This window comes from Salmo salar, chromosome 03 (genome assembly GCF_965601325.2).
Source record: "Salmo salar chromosome 03, fSalSal1, whole genome shotgun sequence".
Lineage (NCBI taxonomy): Eukaryota > Metazoa > Chordata > Actinopteri > Salmoniformes > Salmonidae > Salmo > Salmo salar.
Genome location: NC_138293.1, coordinates 25536527 through 25557122, shown reverse-complemented (window position 1 = coordinate 25557122; position 20596 = coordinate 25536527). Strand labels below are relative to the sequence as shown.

Genomic DNA, 20596 nt, shown 5'->3' with positions numbered 1-20596 from the left:
AAGTGGCCAGCCTACATTCTGATACAGAAACCAGTGACGTGTACTGAACCTATCACCCGCTGTGATAAACTGTGTCCAAAGGCTTCAATACAGTGGCAGCTGCATTCATATAGACGATATCGGAATAATATAGAACCAGTATGAATGTTGACTGAATTATTTGTTTTCTGCTATTTAACAAAAGGCATAACCTATTCCTCCTTAGGTAGAATAACCCAGTGTAGGATTGCAATACGCTCTTCATCGGGCACACTCCACTGGTATGAGGAGAAAAAGCAAAAAAAGGAGGTTTGTGCAATTGACCAAGAATAGGATATCGATCTTATGAACAACTCTGTTTCTGCCCTCTGTGACTGTGTGTTCTAAAAAACACTTGTACTGTTTTGCAGAGCAGACGGTGTAAAGTGCCTGGTACTTGCGTCATATTCTCCGACCAAACGAGCAGGCAGCCATTAGATCCCGGGTGCAAAGTGGTGCTGAGATCGCGCTAGCATGTGTTGCAATTAAATATTCATGAAGGCTTAAGATGCAAACTTCTGCTCGTTTCTCTGCACAGCCCTTAACCTTGCCTGGAGAAGGAAATATGGGAATAACTCTCAAAGATGACAGAGAACAAACATTTAGAATGATTGTTGGGCTTTGAGGAGCAAACACAATATTACTGCACTGAAGGCTGCGGATGTCTGTCACTTTGACTCTATTTTAAAAAGAAGAGAAAAGGCCAAGGACTCGATGATGATGTATGTTGGTACCAAACAATGTATCAGGGGCGAAAATCTGATATCAACTTTGGAGGGGACAATTACATGACATTTTCTCAAGAGCAATTCCTGAGGGGGACACCAAAAGTAGTGCTGTAACACATAGCCTACATTGTAATATGGTAAATGTATATTGAGGAACTAAAGAAATAAGGTGTTTGCCGTACTCCTAACTACCGGTACCCAAAACTACACAACTAATCACAACAGCAATACCATTGCCTTTAACAAATCTTAGTTCAGTCACCAGTTTAAGTTGAGAGTGGGGGTATCCATGGCATTTTCCAATTATGTTCCTATTTTACAAGTAAAAAAAATTGAGAACCTTTCATAATGTTGCCAAACAAAGACTCAACAAACTTACCTGAGACTCCCTGTCTCTGCCAGTCTGTCCCTGCATATCTGTCCCCAACTCTGCTGTCTGTGTGCCATCTGTTGCCTGCTCTGCCTAATGACATCATTGTGAAACATTTCCATTAGAATTTCATTTCTTTCTTATGAACATTTTATCAACTAGTCTCTAAAAGGTAGCTAGCAAATGTGAAACGGATTAAAATGACAAGAGTTGACAGCTGAATGAGTTCACCATTTACACAACATATGCTGCAACCTTTTGTAATTTTAATAGTTTGTTTCATATTGGCTGGCTTCCAACAATAGCTGAATTTGCAAAGCTAGCGAGCACCAATTCCGTTTCAGTGGTGTTTGCTATAATCTTTGCTACCCAGGTTAAATAAAGGTGAAATAAAATAAATAAATAAAAGTTCCCTTGCGACAATTTAGCTTTTGCAATGAGACCATTAAATATATTTAAGACAATGGTAGAAGAGTGTGTAATTCTGTTCAGTTTGGACTTCAGTTTATCGCTAACCTTATCACAGGGACTTTGAAGCACTAACTTACATCATCTGCATGCTGATCTTGGAATAAATTGACGATAGCAAAGATTCCATCTTTGACGACGCCACATAAATGGAATAGGTACTCGCTAGCTTAACCTGTTAGGGCTAGGGGGCAGCATTGACACGGCTGGATAAAAAACATACCCGATTTAATCTGGTTACCACTCCTACCCAGTAACTAGAATATGCATATACTTATTACATATGGATAGAAAACACCCTAAATTTTCTAAAACTGTTTGAATGGTGTCTGTGAGTATAACAGAACTCAAATGGCAGGTCAAAACCTGAGAGATTCCTTTACAGGAAGTGGCCTGTCTGACCATTTGTTGAACTTCTTTTCCATCTCTATCATTTACTAAGGATCTCTGCTCTAACGTGACACTTCCCACGTCGTCCATAGGCGCTCAGAGCCCGGGAAAAAACAGAATGTCGTCATTCCAGCCCCAGGCTGAAACACATTATCGCCTTTCTCAAGTGGCCGATCAAGAGACACTAGCTTATGCGCGTGACCCCGACCGCCCCCGCCTTTGGGATTTTTTCCTCTGTTTGCCGAAAAGGAGATTCCCTGTCGGAATATTATCGCTTTTCTACGAGAAAAATGTCGTAAAAATTGATTTTAAACAGCGGTTGACATGCTTCGAAGTACGGTAATGGAATACTTAGAATTTTATTGTCACGAATTGCGCCATGCGCGTGACACTTCTTTACTATTTCGGATAGTGTCTGGAACGCACGAACAAAACGCCGCTATTCGGATATAACGATGGATTATTTTGGACCAAACCAACATTTGTTATTGAAGTAGCAGTCCTGGGTGTGTATTCTGATGAAGACAACAAAAGGTAATGACATTTTATAATAGTAAATATGATTATGGTGAGTGCTAAACTTGCCGGGTGTCTAAATAGCGAGCCCGTGATGCCTGGGCTATGTACTTAGAATATTGCAAAATGTGCTTTCACCAAAAAGCTATTTTAAAATCGGACATATCGAGTGCATAGAGGAGGTCTGTATCTATAATTCTTAAAATAATTGTTATGCTTTTTGTGAACGTTTATCGTGAGTAATTTAGTAAAATGTTAGCGAATTCCCCGGAAGTTTGCGGGGGTATGCTAGTTCTGAACGTCACATGCTAATGTAAAAAGCTGGTTTTTGATATAAATATGAACTTGATTGAACAAAACATGCATGTATTGTATAACATAATGTCCTAGGGTTGTCATCTGATGAAGATCATCAAAGGTGAGCGCTGCATTTAGCTGTCTTCTGGGTTTTGGTGACATTATATGCTGGCTTGAAAAATGGGTGTCTGATTATTTCTGGCTTGGTACTCTGCTGACATAATCTAATGTTTTGCTTTCGTTGTAAAGCCTTTTTGAAATCGGACAGTGTGGTTAGATTAACGAGAGTCTTGTCTTTAAATGGCTGTAAAATAGTCATATGTTTGAGAAATTGAAGTAATAGGATTTTTAAGGTTTTGAAAATCGCGCCACAGGATAGCAGTGGCTGTTACGTAGGTGGGACGAATTCGTCCCGCCTAGCCTAGAGAGGTTAATAGTTAATATTTGCGCGCTAGCTCTGCATATTCAGCTAGTGTGTGTGCGCGATTGACTTGATTAACCTCACGTCAGTTACGTTCATTGAGTGCCTTTCAGACAGTAGACACGACCCCTCTGTTACCTTGCCAACTAAGGAACTGGCAGTTGATCAAACCATTGAGGCAAATGGTGGGGGGGTCGCAATCTTTTGAAACTTAAAAACACACTATTAAGTGTCTATAATCAGCACAATTGCTTTCATTGCGTATTATTAATATTATTTAAATTACATAGTTATGTTTCAGTGATATATTGGGGGGACAAATCATATTTTTCCCAGGATGGGGGGGTCGTGTCCCCCCCGTCCCCCCCGGGATTTCCGCCCCTGCAATGTATCTGGTGATTTATGCATATGTACATTGGTGCCCACATTGATCGTGTCCCGGTTATAAATATCCTGGTAGCTATCTTTCAAAAAGTATATTGATGAGTTAGTTAAAAAGGTTATGAATTAAAATGGGATTGCTTTATAGGAAAAGATACCAATAGAGGGAGTTAGCCTTTCTTTAGTCTGAGCGGTTTATGAAGATTTAACTCTGCCTGCAAACCTTCCTTGCAGATAAGACAATTATGATTACCTCTTAACGGGGGGCTTGAGATTCTATAATACTTCGGTGAAGGAACGAGACCTAAATGCTCATTAAAGGTAGAGACTAGAGTCAAAATAATTAACACTTTTTGCAATAAGCTTCCATTCTTTTAACACGCTAAAAAAAGATGTAGGATCTAAATTTGATCACTCTTTTGTTGCTGATAATTTTCCTGCACTTCAGCTTCGTGATTTACATAAATTCACTGAAAGTCCACACTAACACACGGTTATTTTAACAGTATTGCACTTTTCATGTAGCCTACTAATAGCCTAAGCACTGATCAAGCAACATTATGGACTAAATGTTCAAATAATTTTTGCCACAATGAGTGTACAAAACATTAGGAACTCTCTCCACCAGGTGAATCCAGGTGAAAGCTATGATCCCTTATTTATGTCACCAGTTAAATCCAATTAAATCAGTGTAGATGAAGGGGAGGAAACAGGTTAAAGAAGGATTTTTAAGCCTTAAGACAATTGAGACAGGGATTGTGTATGTGTGCCATTCAGGAGGGGCAAGGGGCAAGACAAAAGATTTCAGTGCCTGTGAACGGGGTATGGTAGTAGGTGCCAGGCGCACCAGTTTGAGTGAGTCATGAAGTGCAACGCTGCTGGGTTTTTCAGACTCAGCATTTTCCCGTGTGTATCAAGAATGGTCCACCACACAAAGGACATCCAGCCCAAATATTAGGAAGGTCTTCTTAATGTTTTGTACACTAAGTGTAGGTCAAATAAAGCTCCATTTAATTATGAAACTGATACTAAGTAATCTGCCTCTGAGGACCTCACTATTTCAGTTGTGAGAGATAACCATGTCATGTGTTGATAATCATGAGGAGTTCAGCCTATAGCCTCAGCTTAGATAACATAGAGGGCAGCATACATAAAGCCCTCAGCAAATTGCAGTACTTTGTGTGATTATACTGTGAACCATTGTTTGCAAACCATGAAGTTAGTTAAAGTACAGACTGAGACTGGTCCACCATGAGGACCATGCTGTCTATGGAGTTGGGGAATTGAATGATATCATTTAAGTGACTTCTAATACAAGTATTCAAATGTATCTCATAAGACCTCTGGCCAAGGCTCAAAGCCATCTCCATGTCACGACTAGGACAAGCAACATCATCTGACCCACACACACACACACACACACACGAACCGAACATGTGTGCTCGCATACGCCCTTAAAAGACCTTCAGTTGAAAATCAGCAATAGAACTGTTTGTCCATTTTGAGATGCCATAGTCAGTATACTTCCTCATAATTGTCAGAATTAATCGAAGATAACTCAAGAAATCTGCCATTAATGTTGACGTTTTTGCCGAGATCTTAGTCCAGCAATTTTACATCTAACTAAGATGTTTGGTGAACAATTTCTCAATTTTTTTTTGCATGAAAACGAGTCATCTCTCGTTGAATGACAACAGACTTTATTGAAGAATCTCTACTGTTGACCAATCACCAACGAAGGGGTGTAGACTTCGGGCTATTGTGTGTCTGAACAACCGGGAAAAACGCTTACCGAAGTCCAAAACGAACAAAAACGTCACAAATTGTCGTCATAATACACAGTATGCACAAACTCTTCCAAACTGTTTCGGCTGGGAAGCATGCGGACGCCTTCACTCTCACTCTCACACACATCCCAACCAGACATCACTGCTTACAGGTTTCCTGGAATCATTTCACTGCTTACAGGTTTCCAGGAATCATTTCACTGCTACTCTAGACCAACCATGAAGTGTTTCTAATTAGTTTATCAATTATCATTTTGTTGATAATGGATGTTCCTAGCATATGTTAAAAGCATAGCCAGCTATGTGTCTTCTTTTTTTGTTATTCCCCTAGTCTGGGCCTCCTTCCAAGCATAATGGGGCGACAAGCAAACATCTGCAGCAGATACAGTAGACCCAGACCTCCAGCACCACGGACACCGTGTCCAGCCGCCCATGCAGAACATAACATGCCTTATTGCTGGCTGTCCTTGGTAATGTATGAATACACTACTGAGTCTCTATCTGAGATCAGGTAGATGTCCACTGGGAGGGACATGTATCCCTGTCCGACTCTGTCAGGCTTTGATCCATTGGTTTTCCCACTGGTCAATTTAGGCTGCATATGATGCCATCAAGCCACCACATCCCTAAGCTCATTGCACAGTAATGGGGTTGAAGCACTTTGCTGCACCACTCTAACCCCAATGGGGCTTTTACCTGTGCCTGTGCATCTCCTGGAAGGGTTCACATGTTCAGAATCAGATTAGGAGAAGAGCAGAGTAGACCTCTCTTCTACTGAGCAACATAGCAGGTTAGTACTGATGCTGCTGGCCTGGGGTATGGCGGGTGGAGAAGCTATATGTCTGTCTCTCTGGCTCATTTCACTCAAAAGATGGTTTATAGAACATCGTAGCTGATTAAACTCTACGATATACAATGGAGTTCAGCCGCGAGTCATTTTTTTTGTTGCAGATTTTAGCACCCAAAGAATAGACGTCGGAGCTCCAGTCCGCCCACACTCGTCGCTACTCAACTCCATTGTAAATCGTGGCGTTGAGTTTAAAGGACATGGCAGACATTATCTGCAAGCATGAATAAACTGGGAAATGATCACGTCTTTCTCCCTAACTCCCTCCCCACAGCTCTGAGTAAAATGCTCCAACTTACAATTATTTAACACTCTGGTGAGCATGATAGATTAAGCGTCCTCCTCCGAGAAAGGAGAGAGGGGAAGATACAGCAGCAGCAAAAAGTGTGGATGGGACTACTGCATCAAAATCCCATCTCTTCTAGACCTGGTCTCTTGGTGCCTTTTTGATTGTCAAGGCTTCGCTCCCTCCTCTGGTTGTGTTGTTTTGGGAGGGAGTAGATCCCACTGCAGCCACAGTGTGAAGCTCCTATTATAGCAACAATTATAGAGCACCACTCACTATCTGACTGAGCCACATGGAGAGAGTTAACCTGGGAAATAAAACTGTCATGATGTGTAGGTGTACAGTATGGACATAGTATTTCACAGCTCTCTCAGGCTCAATACTAAGCTTAGTCACAATTAGGGCTGTGGCGGTCATTACATTTTGTCAGCCCGTGATTGTCATGCAAATAACTGCCGGTCTCACGGTAATTGACTGTTAATTAACATAAACATGTTTAGCATCTCCGGCTTCCATGCATAGCCTACAAGCCACTGATGCGGACCTTTGGAACATCAACATTTTAAGAAGTCTAATAAATCCGTTTAATATAGCCTACACCATCAAAATAAATACATTTATTTTAGGTAGCTCTAATGAAACATGATATGAAGAAAATGTTGCCTATTTCAGAAGAACAGAATAGCATATTCTGAGTCATCCTTATGTTAGGCACTGATCTGGCTATGCCATATGGCTGTGGGCTACACTAGTTCATTTAGCAGGCAAGATTTGCTTATAATTCCTGTGATATATATTTTTCCCAATGGAGTGCGCACATGCGGCTATTCTGTGTTGAGTGGTTAACAAATAAACAGGTCCTCCTATATGCTTAATTGAGAGTTATTTATACAACTTTAGTTCTGATACAAACGTGAGGTTATATGTTTTGATTTCTAATATATTCTAAGGCTGTATGATGCGACTCTAATGATGATTTTTAAAAAGTCACATGAAAGGCATGCACTCTGCTCTGTTTCTTGCGCAGGCTGCACACACTTCATCATTCTCTCATTCACAATTTGACAAGCACTTGATAATATTCTCACCCATCTGACTATTCTGGTCTTTACATATAGCCTACTAATATATGGTCTTCCGAGTGGTGCAGCGGTCTAAGGCACTGCATCTCAGTGCAAGAGGTGTCACTACAGTCCCTGGTTTGAATCCAGGCTGTATCACATACGGCCGTGATTGGGAGTCCCATAGGGCGGCTCACAATTGGCCCAGTGTTGTCCGGGTTTGGCCGGGGAAGGCCGTCATTGTAAATAAGAATTTGTTCTTAACTGACTTGCCTTGTAAAATAAAAAAAATAGGTGTAATAATTTTTTACTTAGAATGGCCCACAAACATGTCATCCGTAGCCTGTGCTCTAATAGCAAATGGAGGTTACGTTTTTAATATGCCAGGTAGGCTACACCGGTTGTAAAGCAGATTAATGTGCTTAATTTTAGAATTGAGCAATAAATATAGCAGCATGAGAAAGCTGGGAACCTCTTTTAAATAGTGGCCAGTGAAAACGCGATTGGCTTATTGTTTGCGTAATGGCTTATAAGAACACGTTTCACAGCTCTGTACGCTATGGGCTTACCAACCCTGTTTCAAGGGTCTTAGGCTTACAGGCTATGTTTTCAGTTATTTGGCCACTTTAGTTGTAATACAAACCAAAAACATATACTGTAGGCCTATGGGCTAGGCTACATGATGCATGTGACTATGATTTGAAAAAGTAAACAAATATGAATGTGCTGTTTCTTGTCTTAGAATGCACACGCTGGGCATCATTCACAAGTGATAATATTCTCACCCATCAGACTATTCTCAATTTAATATTGTCTTTACATATACTAAATAATACATGTGTGAAATTAGTTTTGATTTAGAATGGGCTATTATCATGCACCTGTCGAAACAGGGGCAGGGGAAAAAAAAGAAAATACATAATCTGTACGCTCTGATCTGTTTCACCTGTCCTTCTCTCCACGCCCCTCCAGGTGTCGCCCATCTTCCCCACTTATCCCCTGGGTATTTATACCTGTGTTTTCTGTCTGTCTGGGCGAGTTCGTCTTGTTTGTTCAAGTCAAGCAGTGTTTTATCTCAGCTTCTGCTTTTCTCCAGTCTCTCTTTTTCCTCGTCCTCCTGGTTTGACCCTTGCCTGTCCTGAGCCTGCCTGCCGTCCTGTGCCCCTACTCTGAATTATCGACCTGGGCCTGCCTGCCGATCCTGTACCTTGGTCCCACTACTCTGGATTATCATCCCCTGCCTGCCTTGACCTGTCGTTTGATTGCCCCTGTAATTACAATAAACATTGTTACTTCAACACAGTCTGCACTTGGGTCTTACCTGAAACCTGATAGTACGAACTGGCTATGACTGACCCAGCAGACTTGGACCAGCTCTGCAATGCCACCCAAGGAGCTCTCATTGGTAGACACAAGGAGTTGCTTCGTGGTCTGATGGAAGGGTTCCAGGACGTGTCCGAACGTCATGACCTAGCATTGGACGCTTTGCAGGAGCAATTCCGTGGGTTGCTTACTAGGCAGCCTACCACGACGGTAACCTCCCAGCCCCTCAGTAACCCAGCTGGTAGCAGCGCCGTCACCCCGGCGTCTTCGTCCCCTAGAGGATCCGAGCTTACTCGAGTTCCTCCAAGAAACCTCCGAAGACTGCCAATTTGCCCCTTCCCGAGCCGATGTTGCTCGGCAGGGCTTGGCTGTCTCCAGCCGAATGCGTATTCAGACTTAACACCCAGATGTAACCGATGTGAAATGGCTAGCTAGTTAGCGGTGGTGCGCGCTAATAGCGTTTCAATCTGTGACGTCACTCGCTCTGAGACCGTGAAGTAGTTGTTCCCCTTGCTCTGCAAGGGCTGCGGCTTTTGTGGCACGATGGGTAACGATGCTTCGTGGGGTGTCAGTTGTTGATGTGTGCAGAGGGTCCCTGGTTCAAGCCCAGGTTGGGGCGAGGAGAGGGATGGAAGCTAAACTGTTACACAGAGTTGTCTGTATTGCGATACTGCTGGTCATTACCTGTCCCTTCAAGAGACCTAGCTCATTGGTAGGAATGAGTACTCTGGTGGATCTTAAGCCGGCTGTGCAGGCACGCCTGCTAGAGCCCCGTGGCTATACCCCCGGAAGCTGAGACCTTTCCCCCCTGCTCCAAAATGAATAGCCCCTCTGCTGTTCGTCATCTGTTGCCCCGTACCCTCCGAATACTTCCTACTTTTCATGTGTCTAGATCTAAACCCATGTCTCCTGTTTCCAGGCCCACCCCTCCCCCATCTCATCGACGGCCAACTGGCTTACAGGGTGAGATGTCTCTTGAAGGTTTTACCTCGGGGCAGGGGATTCCAGTACCTGGTTGACTGGGAGGGTTATGGCCTGGAGGAAAGGTGCTGGGTCTCCGCTAGGGACATCCTGGACCCAGGCCTCATCTCTGAATTCCAACGCCGACACCCCGCTCAACCAGGTATGCGTCCAGGTAGGACGCCAGGTGGCGTCCCTAGAGGGGGTACTGTCACACCCTGATCTGTTTCACCTGTCCTTGTGCTTGTCTCCACCCCCTCCAGGTGTTGCCCATCTTCTCCACTTATCCCCTGGGTATTTATACCTGTGTTTTCTGTCTGTCTGGGTGAGTTTGTTTTGTTTGTTCAAGTCAACCAGTTTTTTCTCAGCTTCTGCTTTTCCCAGTCTCTATTTTTCTTGTCCTCCTGGTTTTGACCCTTGCCTGTCCTGACTCTGAGCCTGTCTGCCATCCTGTGCCGTTGCCCCTACTCTGGAATATCGACCTCTGCCTGACCTGACCCTGCCGCCTACCTGCCGTCCTGTACTTTGGCCCCACTACTCTGGATTATCGACCCCTGCCTGCATTGACCTGTCTTTTGCCTGCCCCTGTTGTTTACAATAAACATTGTTACTTCAACACAGTCTGCACTTGGGTTGACTTGATAAATATAGGACACTTTTCCAGCGGTTCATTTTCATGCCAGCCAGGTAGGCTACTCCGGTTTTAAAGCGAAGCAATGTGCTTAATATTAGGAAAGTTGAGAAATAAATATAGTAGGCCTAGCCTATAGAAAGCTGATGGGATCCTCTTTTTAATAGAGGCATTCAAAACTCTGTTTTTTCACTTAATTGCATAGCATATTGAAATGTTGCGTAACATGGGTTTATAAATCAAATCAAAGTTTATTTGTCAGGTGCGCCAAATACAACAGGTGTTGAACTTACAGTGAAATGTTTACTTACAGGCCCTAACCAATAGTGCAAAAAAGGTATTAGGTGAACAATAGGTAGGTAAAGAAATAAAACAACAGTAAAGACAGGCTATATACAGTAGCGAGGCTATAAAAGTAGCGAGGCTACATACAGACACCGGTTAGTCAGGCTGATTGAGGTAGTATGTACATGTAGATATGGTTAAAGTGACCATGCATATATGATGAACAGAGTAGCAGTAGTGTAAAAGAGGGGGTTGACGGGTGGTGGGTGGGACACAATGCAGATAGCCCGGTTAGTCAATGTGCGGGAGCACTGGTTGGTCGGCCCAATTGAGGTAGTATGTACATGAATGTATAGTTAAAGTGACTATGCATATATGATAAACATAGTAGCAGCAGGGTAAAAAGGGGGTTGGGGGGGGGCACACAATGCAAATAGTCCAGGTAGCCATTTGATTACCTGTTCAGGAGTCTTATGGCTTGGGGGTAAAAACTGTTGAAGCCTTTTTGTCCTAGACTTGGCACTCCGGTACCGCTTGCCATGCGGTAGTAGAGAGAACAGTCTATGACTGGGGTGGCTGGGGTCTTTGACAATTTTTAGGGCCTTCCTCTGACACCGCCTGGTGTAGAGGTCCTGGATGGCAGGCAGCTTAGCCCCAGTGATGTACTGGGCCGTACGCACTACCCTCTGTAGTGCCTTGCGGTCAGAGGCTGAGCAATTTCTGTACCAAGCAGTGATGCAACCAGTCAGGATGCTCTCGATGTTGCAGCTGTAGAACCATTTGAGGATCTCAGGATCTTTTTCGTTTCGTGAGGAGGAATAGGCTTTGTCGTGCCCTCTTCACGACTCTTCACGTGCACTCTTCTAGTTTGTTGTTGATGTGGACACCAAGGAACTTGAAGCTCTCAACCTGCTCCACTACAGCCCCTTCGATGAGAATGGGGGTGTGCTCGGTCCTCCTTTTCCTCTAGTCCGCAATCATCTCCTTGGTCTTGGTTACGTTGAGGGATAGGTTGTTATTCTGGCACCACCTGGCCAGGTCTCTGACCTCCTCCCTATAGGCTGTCTCGTCGTTGTCGGTGATCAGGCCTACCACTGTTGTGTCGTCTGCAAACTTAATGATGGTATAGGAACACTTTCATTCCATGCATCAACCAGCTAAGAGGAGCTGGCTCTCACTACGTAACAGGTGATCCTATTCCATTCAAACTCTGAATGCCAGGGCTCTCATGAGGTGTTTGATTTGGATTTAGATTGCATTTCCATTGACATCAGAGTGACAATAAAGCGCTGAGTACCGACCATTAGCAACTGGCCGTTAGCAAGTTTGGTAGGCTACTCTTGACCACCAGTGGCATCAGAGCTCTGTTTTGGAGAAGCCTAGTTACCGTGATCCAACGGTCACATAGAATTTGGCTGCGGTCAATGACTCGTGACCGCCAGTGTGGCGGTATTACGGTCACCGTAACAGCCCTAGTTACAATGCTAATGGTGTTGCACAAAGACCAAAGTCAGATATATCACAAAACACTCATTTGGAGGGACATGTATTGTAGTTATAGGCTGTATATAACAAAGGCACAACCATTAGATGCAACTACCAAAAAATTAGTGTAATTAACATAAAACATTTATACAAATCAAGGCTATTCCCTGCGGCTGCCATTTGGTGTCTTGGTGAGTCAATCCTCTGTCATCGTTTCTAATGGAAATTAACTCTACGTGGAACTGATGTTATATTTCATATAAATATGCTTCTTGGATAATATTATGTGCTTCAAGCATCTGACAGTTCAAATGGTGATATGCAATTCCATTTATCAGGCTAGATAAGATATGCCTCACATTTAGTCCAAAGCCCAATAGGCAGGACACCCTTATTTACAGGTCTACAAACACAAAACTGTGAAAAGAACCCTGTTCTGCTCATCATCCAAACTTTTACTACAGTAGATATTCAGGGAGAATATACCAGATGGAAATCAAAGGAGGAAACCGAAGCATTGCACACACACGTACGTGAGCACACACAAACACACACATGCACGCACGCACATACACACCACACACAGTGGTCCGCTTCTTAGTTCCCAGTGCAGAATAAAAACCAGCGCTGAATTAATGATAGAGAAGGCGAAGTCTCTGACATGGATAATAACGACGGCCAGGACAGTCCTGGAGAAGATATGATAGAATGGAACATACAACAAGAGACACATCGGGCTAAGTTGAGCTGAGCAGGCGGAGCAAAACTGCCTGTTCCATGGAGGGAGTGATTAGGACTTCGCGCTGCACCCACAGGACTGACTGACGGAAGACATCAGAGCTCATTACCCAGCATTCTACCCCTATGTGGTGGGGACTTGTCGTGGACACTTCCATTCTCCCATGGTGAACAGGGGTGGGCATGGAAGGGCTGGGCCATTATAACTAGCTGAATCATCATGCTAAGTCCTAATAAGATGGTCCTTTGCCTCCTCATGTAGCTCTTTGGGAATAAATATGTCACTCAATAAAGTATGGAAAAGCAGAATGCATTGGCTTATAGGCCAAATTCATCTCATATTTGTACATAGTGGTAATTCAAAGATCTGTCTACCTTTGGTTACAGAGTCAGTAGCCAGAGGTATTCCATTATTAACATCAAGTCCCTTTAACTGTTCCAGGACTCAGTTCCCTGTTTGGCTAATAGCGATTTGTGGTAAAAGGTAGGTCCAGGTTAGAGGCAGCTGATCCTGAGTCAACCTTTAATGACATGCTATATGGTATAACAACTGTATAAGGCCCCATACTACGTAAAAGCAGCCTGACTAATGGCAGTTTTTCCTGAAGACCTGCTTTCCACTGACCTGGGTGATGATATAGATGGCGTAGTCGATCTTCTGCCGTCGTAGGATGGGGTGCAGGTAGTGCAACCAGTACTTGAGGTGGTTGTCTCTGTGTCTGAATGGAATAATGATAGCCACCTTCTGTTTGGCACGGCAGTCCGGTGGGGTGTACTTGCCCCCCTCCGTCACGTTTGGGTTCTCCTTCTGCACCCGTTCCATTGTCATCTGGGAGGCAAACTCGATGAGGAGGCGGCCCACTGCAGAGAGAAAGGGGGAATACATGGTCAACATCAAAGTAGCCAAACAGCCGACCAATCAGCATGTTACTGGTGCTTAGCAAACTTTTAGAAGAAATTGTGTTCGACCAAATACAATGTTATTTTACAGAAAACAAATTAACAACAAACTTTCAGCATGCTTATAGGGAAGGGCACTCAACATGCTGACACAAATGACTGATGATTGTGGAAGCTGTTTTGTTAGACTTTAGTGTGGCATTTGATATCATTGATTATAACATATTGCTGAAAACGCATACAGTTGAAGTCGGAAGTTTACATACACTTAGGTTGGAGTAATGAAAACCTGTTTTTCAACCACTCCAAAAATGTCTTATTAACAAACTATAGTTTTAGCAAGTCGGTTAGGACATCTACTTTGTCCATGACACAAGTAATATTTCCAACAATTGTTTACAGACAGATTATTTCACTTATAATTCACTGTATCACAATTCCAGTGGGTCAGACGTTTACATACAGTAAGTTGACTGTGCCTTTAAACAGCTTGGAAAATTCCAGAAAATGTCATGACTTTAGAAGCCTCTGATAGGCTAATTGACATCATTTTAGTCAATTGGAGGTGTACCTGTGGATGTCTTTCAAAGCCTACCTTCAAACTCAGTGCCTCTTTGCTTGACATCATGGGAAAATGGAAATAAATCAGCCAAGACCTCAGGAAAAAAATCGTAGACATCCACAAGTCTGTTTCATCCTTGGGAGCAATTTACAAACACCTGAAGGTACCACATTCATCTGTACAAACAATAGTACGCAAGTATAAACACCATGGGACCACGCAGCCGTCATACCGCTCAGGAAGGAGACGCGTTCTGTCTCCTAGAGATGAACGTACTTTGGTGCGAAAAGTGAAAATCAATCCCAGAACAAAGGACTTTGTGAGATGCTGGAGGAAACAGGTACAAAAGTATCTATATCCACAGTAAAACGAGCCCTATGTCAACATAACCAGAAAGGCCGCTCAGCAAGGAAGAAGCCACAGCTCCAAAACCTCCATAAAAAGCCAGACTACAGTTTGCAGCTGCACATGGGGACAAAGGTTGTACTTTTTGCAGAAATGTCCTCTGGTCTGATGAAACAAAAATAGAACTGTTTGGCCATAATGACCATCTTTATGTTTGGAGGGAAAGGGGCAGGCTTGCAAGCCAAAGAACACCATCCAAACTGTGAAGCACGGAGGAGGCAGCATCATGTTGTGGGGGTGCTTTGCTGCAGGAGGGATTGGTGCACTTCACAAAATAGATGGCATCATGAGGATGGAAAATTATGTGGATATATTGAAGCAGCATCTCAAGACATCAGTCAGGAAGTTAAAGCTTGGTCGCAAATGGGTCTTCGAAATGGACAATGACCCCAAGCATACTTCCAAAGTTGTGGCAAAATGGCTTAAGGACAACAAAGTCAAGGTATTGGAGTGGCCAACAAAAAAGCCCTGACCTCGATCCTATAGACAATTTGTGGGCAGAAATGAAAAATCATGTGCGAGCAAGGAGGTCTACAAACCTGACTCAGTTACACCAGCTTTGTCAGTAGGAATGGGCCAAAATTCACCCAACTTATTGTGGGAAGCTTGTGGAAGGCTACCCGAAACGTTCGACCCAAGTTAAACAATTTAAAGGCAATGCTACCAAATACTAATTGAGTGTATGTAAACTTCTGACCCACTAGGAATGTGATGAAAGAAATAAAAGCTGAAATTAATCATTCTCTCTACTTTTATTATGACATTTCACATTCTTAAAATGAAGTGGTGATCCTAACTGACCTAAGACAGGGAATTTTTACTAGGATTAAATGTCAGGAATTGTGAAAAACTGAGTTTAAATGTATTTGGCTAAGGTTTATGTAAACTTCCGACTTCAACTGTAGGTGTTATGGATTTACATCCTCTGCCTTATCATAGATTGAAAGTTACCTATCTAATAGAACACAGAGGGTTAGCTTTAATGGAAGCCTCTCTAATGCAAATTCGGTTGAGTGTGGTGTACCGCAGGGCAGCCGGCTTGGGCCATTATTGTTTGCTGTTTTTATTAATGACCTTCCACTGACCTTCAATAAACTCTGTGTGTCTATGCATGCTGACGACTCAACTGTATACACTTCGACAGTAAAATAGATGACTAACACCCTTAACATATTGTGACGCTGACTTGACTGCCGGTTATTGGAGGGAAACGATTTCCTCAACATCAATGCCATAGTAAAACGCTGTTTTTGGATATAAATATCAACTTGATAGAACTAAAAATGCATGCATTGTCTAACATAATGTCCTAGGAGTGTCATCTGATGGAGATTGTAAAAGGTTAGTGTATCATTTTAGCTGGTTTTATGGTTTTGGTGACCCTGTCTTTGACTTGACAAAACATTACACACAACTCTTGTAAATGTACTGTCCTAACATACTCTAAATTTATGCTTTCGCAGTAAAACCTTTTTGAAATCGTAAAACGTGGTTAGATTAAGGAGATGTTTATCTTTCAAATGGTGTAACATAGTTGTATTTTTGAAAAATTTGAATTTTGACATTTATTTGGATTCAAATTTGCCGCTCTTGAAATGCACCTGCTGTTGATGGAGTGCACCACGGGTGGCACGCTAGCGTCCCACCTAGCCCCAAGAGGTTAACATAGAGCTCCAGTCAGTTTTAGAATGGGTAACTAGCAATAGGCTGATGCTAAATACACTACATGGCTTGTTGAACATCTCATTCCAAAATCATGGACATTAATATGGAGTTGGTCCCCCCTTTGCTGCTATAACAGCCTCCACTTTTCTTGGAATGATTTTCACTAGATGTTGGAACATTGCTGCGGGGACTTGATTCCATTCAGCCACAAGAGCATTAGTGAGGTCGGGCACTGATGTTGGGCGATTAGGCCTAGCTCGCATTCGGCATTCCAATTCATCCCAAAGGTATTCGATGGGGTTGAGGTCAGGGCTCTGTGCAGGCCAGTCAATTTTTCCACACCGATCTCAACAAACCATTTCTGTAAAGACCTCGCTTTGTGCATGGGGGCATTGTCATGCTGAAACAGTAAAGGGCCTTCCCCAAACTGTTGCCACAAAGTTGGAAGCACAGAATTGTCTAGAATGTCATTATATGCTGTTGTGTTAAGATTTCCCTTCACTGGAACTAAGGGGCCTAGCCGGTAGCGTTCTCCTGTCATCAGCCAAACCCAAATTCGTCAGTCGGACTGCCAGATGGTGAAGCGTGATTCATCACTCCAGAGAAAGCATTTACACTGCTCTAGAGTCCAATGGTGGCGAGCTTTACACCACTCCAGCCGACGTTTGGCATTGCACATGGTGATCAACTACTCGGCCACAGAAACACTTTTCATGAAGCTCCCGATGACCAGTTCTTGTGCTGATGTTGCTTACCGAGGCAGTTTGGAACTCGGTAGTGAGTGTTGCAACCGAGGACAGACAATTTTTATGCGCTACATGCTTCTGCACTCGGCAGTCCCATTCTGTGAACTTTTGTGGCCTACCACTTTGCGGCTGAGCCGTTGTTGCTCCTAGACGTTTCCACTTCACAATAACAGCACTTACAGTTGACCGGTGCATCTCTAGCAGGGCAGAATTCTGACGATCTGACTTGTTGGAAAGGTGGCATCCTATGACGGTGCCACGTTGAAAGTCACTGAGCTCTTCAGTACAGGCCATTCTAACGCCAATGTTTGTCTGTAGAGATTGCATGGCTGTGTGCTCGATTTTATACACCGGTCAGCAACCGGTGTGGCTGAAATACCCGAATCCACTCATTTGAAGGGATGTCCACCTACTTTTGGCCCTGTAGTGTATCTAAAAAAAGTTGGGGGACAAGTCACTCAATCAACCCTAAACCTCATATAGATGTATTATTAAATATTGTGGCGATTGAGCAAGTTGAGTAGACTAAACTGCTAGGTGTAGATAGCAAGCTGTCATGATCAAAACATAAAGACTCAATGGTTGCTAAAATGGGAAGAGTTCTGTCCATGATGAGGCATTTCTCTGCTTTCTTGTCATCTCAGTCAACCAGACAGGTCCTCCAGTTCCTTGTTTTGTCATACCTGGATTACTGACCGGTTGTGTGGTCAGGTTGCGTGGTCAGACCAAATTGCAGTTGGTCTAGAACAGAGCAGCATGTATTGCACTTAGATGTTCACTGAAGGTGAATGTCAATAACATGCATGTCAATCTCTCCTGGCTCAAAGTTGAGGAGAGATGGACCGCATCGCTATTGGTCTTTGTGCAAGGTGTTGATGTGTTGAAAGTACCGAACTGTCGGTTCAAGTAGTTGGCACACAGCTCGGACACTCGTCGGTACCACACAAGACATCAAATCGAATCAAATGTTATTTGTCACATGCTTCGTAAACAACAGGTGTAGATTAACAGTGAAATGCTTACTTACGGGTCCTTTTCCAACAATGCAGAGAGAAAAATATAGAAAATATTAACACATGGAATAAATACACAAAGAGTAAGGATAACTTGGCTATATACACAGAGTACCCGTACCAAGTCGATGTGCAGGGGTACGAGATAATTAACAGTAGCAGCATCATATGTGATGAGTTAAAAGAGTTAATGCAAAGAGAGTCAATGCAGACAGTCCAGGGAGCTATTTGGTTAATTATTTAGTAGTCTTATGGCTTGGGGTTAGAAACTGTTCAGGGTCCTGTTGGTTCCAGACTTGGTGCATCGGTACCGCTTGCCGTAGGGTAGCAGAGAGAACAGTCTATGGCTGGAGTCTGACAATTTTTAGGGCCTTCCTCTGACACTGTCTGGTATAGAGGTCCTGGATGCCAGGGAGCTTGGTTCCAGTGATGTACTGGGCTGTATGCAATACCCTCTGAAGTGCCTTGTGAGTCTTTGTTGTGTTTTGATTCCTGTTTTGACCCTCGGCAGCAGCTAATTGGGATCCAAATAATTATTAAATACTAAAAGCTAACTGCTTGGTATGCCAAGCAGTTGCCATACCAAGCGGTGATGCAGCCAGTCAAGATGCTCTCAATGGTGCAGCTGTAGAACTTTTTGAGGATCTGAGGGCCCATGCCAAATCTTTTCAGCCTCCTGAGGGGAAAGCATGCAACCAGAGGTCTCTTCACAGTCCCCAGGTCCAGAACGGAGGCTGGGAAATGCACAGTATTGACTTCATGGAACTTTCTGCTACTCCAGGTAACTCAAGATGGCAAAAAAAACAGATTCAAGAAACATATAAAAGAACACCTTACAGAGGCCTCCCCGAGTGGCACAGCGGTCTAAGGCACTGCATGGCTCCTGAGTGGCTCAACGGACTAAGGCACTGCATCTCAGTGCTAGACGCGTCATTCCAGACCCTGGTTCGACTCCAGGCTGTATCACAACCGGCTGTGATTGGGAGTCCCATAAAGCGGCGCACAATTGGCTCAGCTTCGTCCGGGTTAGGGTTTGGCCAGGGTAGGCCGTCATTGTAAATAAGAATTTGTTCATAGCTGACTTGCCTAGTTAAATAAAGGTTAAATTAAAAAGAACTACAGACCCGGGTTTGACCCGAGGCTGTGTCAGAACCGGCTGTGACCGGGAGTCCCATAGTGTGGCACACAATTGGCCCAGTGTAGTAAGGGAAGGGTTTGGCCACCGGGGGATTACTTGGCTCATCGTGCTCTAGTGACTCCTTGTGGTGGGCTGGGCTTCTGCAGGCTGACTTCCGGTCGTCAGTTGGACGGTGTTTCCTCCGACACATTGTTGTGGCTGGCTTCCGGGTTAAGCGGGCGGGTGTTAAGAAGCGTGGTTTTTCGGGTCATGTTTCGCATGACATGACCTTCGCCTCTCCCGAGCCTGTTGGGGATTTTCAGGATTGAGACAAGATCATAATTGGATATCATGAAAAAGGGGGTAAAATACAAAAAAATATATAACTTACGGCATGACGGGGACTGTGAAGAGACACAGGTATTTTGCATTGTATTATATAGTGATATGTGATTTTATTTGTTGTGTTTTGATTCCTGTTTGGAGCCCAGGAAGAGTAGCCGCTGGGATCCTAATAACTACTAAATACTAAAAGCAAACTGGGTACGTATAAATAAACATTTGCAGCAAGGTGAAGCATGATGTTGCCTCTGATGAAAACAGTATCCACAGCTTTGAAATGATAACACCTAAGACACTAAAAATAAAAAGACAAGGGCTGCATCCCAAATGGCACTCCCTATGGACCCTGGTCAAAAGTAGTGCACTATATAGGGAATACGGTGCCGTTTGGGATACAGGCATGAAAAGCAATTATGAACCTGCAATGCCCATCTAGAGCCACAACAACAGCAACAATACACTTGGAGGGGTATAATGCAAAGCAGGATCAATGAGTTAGTCAGCTAACTTGCCTAAATATTTTCTAATAACTTGAAATGGGCATCGTCTAATTGATTCAACAACCAAAAACACATATCTATGTTTAGCTTTCTTAATGAACCAGAAAATCAGTAGATATTTTTTGGTTGTTTATCAAAGTTAGCTGGCTAACTCATTGATCCTGCTTTGTAGTATACCTCTCGGGTCTTATCATTCTAATGATCTGTCTGCAACAACAAACCATTTCTTTGTCTTCTCTGGCCCCCAGAGTGAACGCTACCACAACTCTCTCATATCATGAGGTAATCCATTCATAATTAATGTATGTACTATGTGCTGAAAAGACCAATCAATGATGCATTAGAAGAGAGTGT

At 43.4% G+C, this 20596-nt stretch overlaps 1 protein-coding gene across 1 annotated transcript in view; it reads right to left on the bottom strand.

The window, feature by feature from the left end:
* LOC106599387 (beta-1,4-galactosyltransferase 2) overlaps positions 1-20596 on the bottom strand; it is a 142991-nt gene that overhangs the window by 48844 nt on the left and 73551 nt on the right. The window contains exon 4 of the mRNA XM_014190597.3: positions 13618-13853. Coding sequence (XP_014046072.1) covers positions 13618-13853 — 236 coding nt within the window. The remainder of the gene's footprint in view (positions 1-13617; positions 13854-20596) is intronic.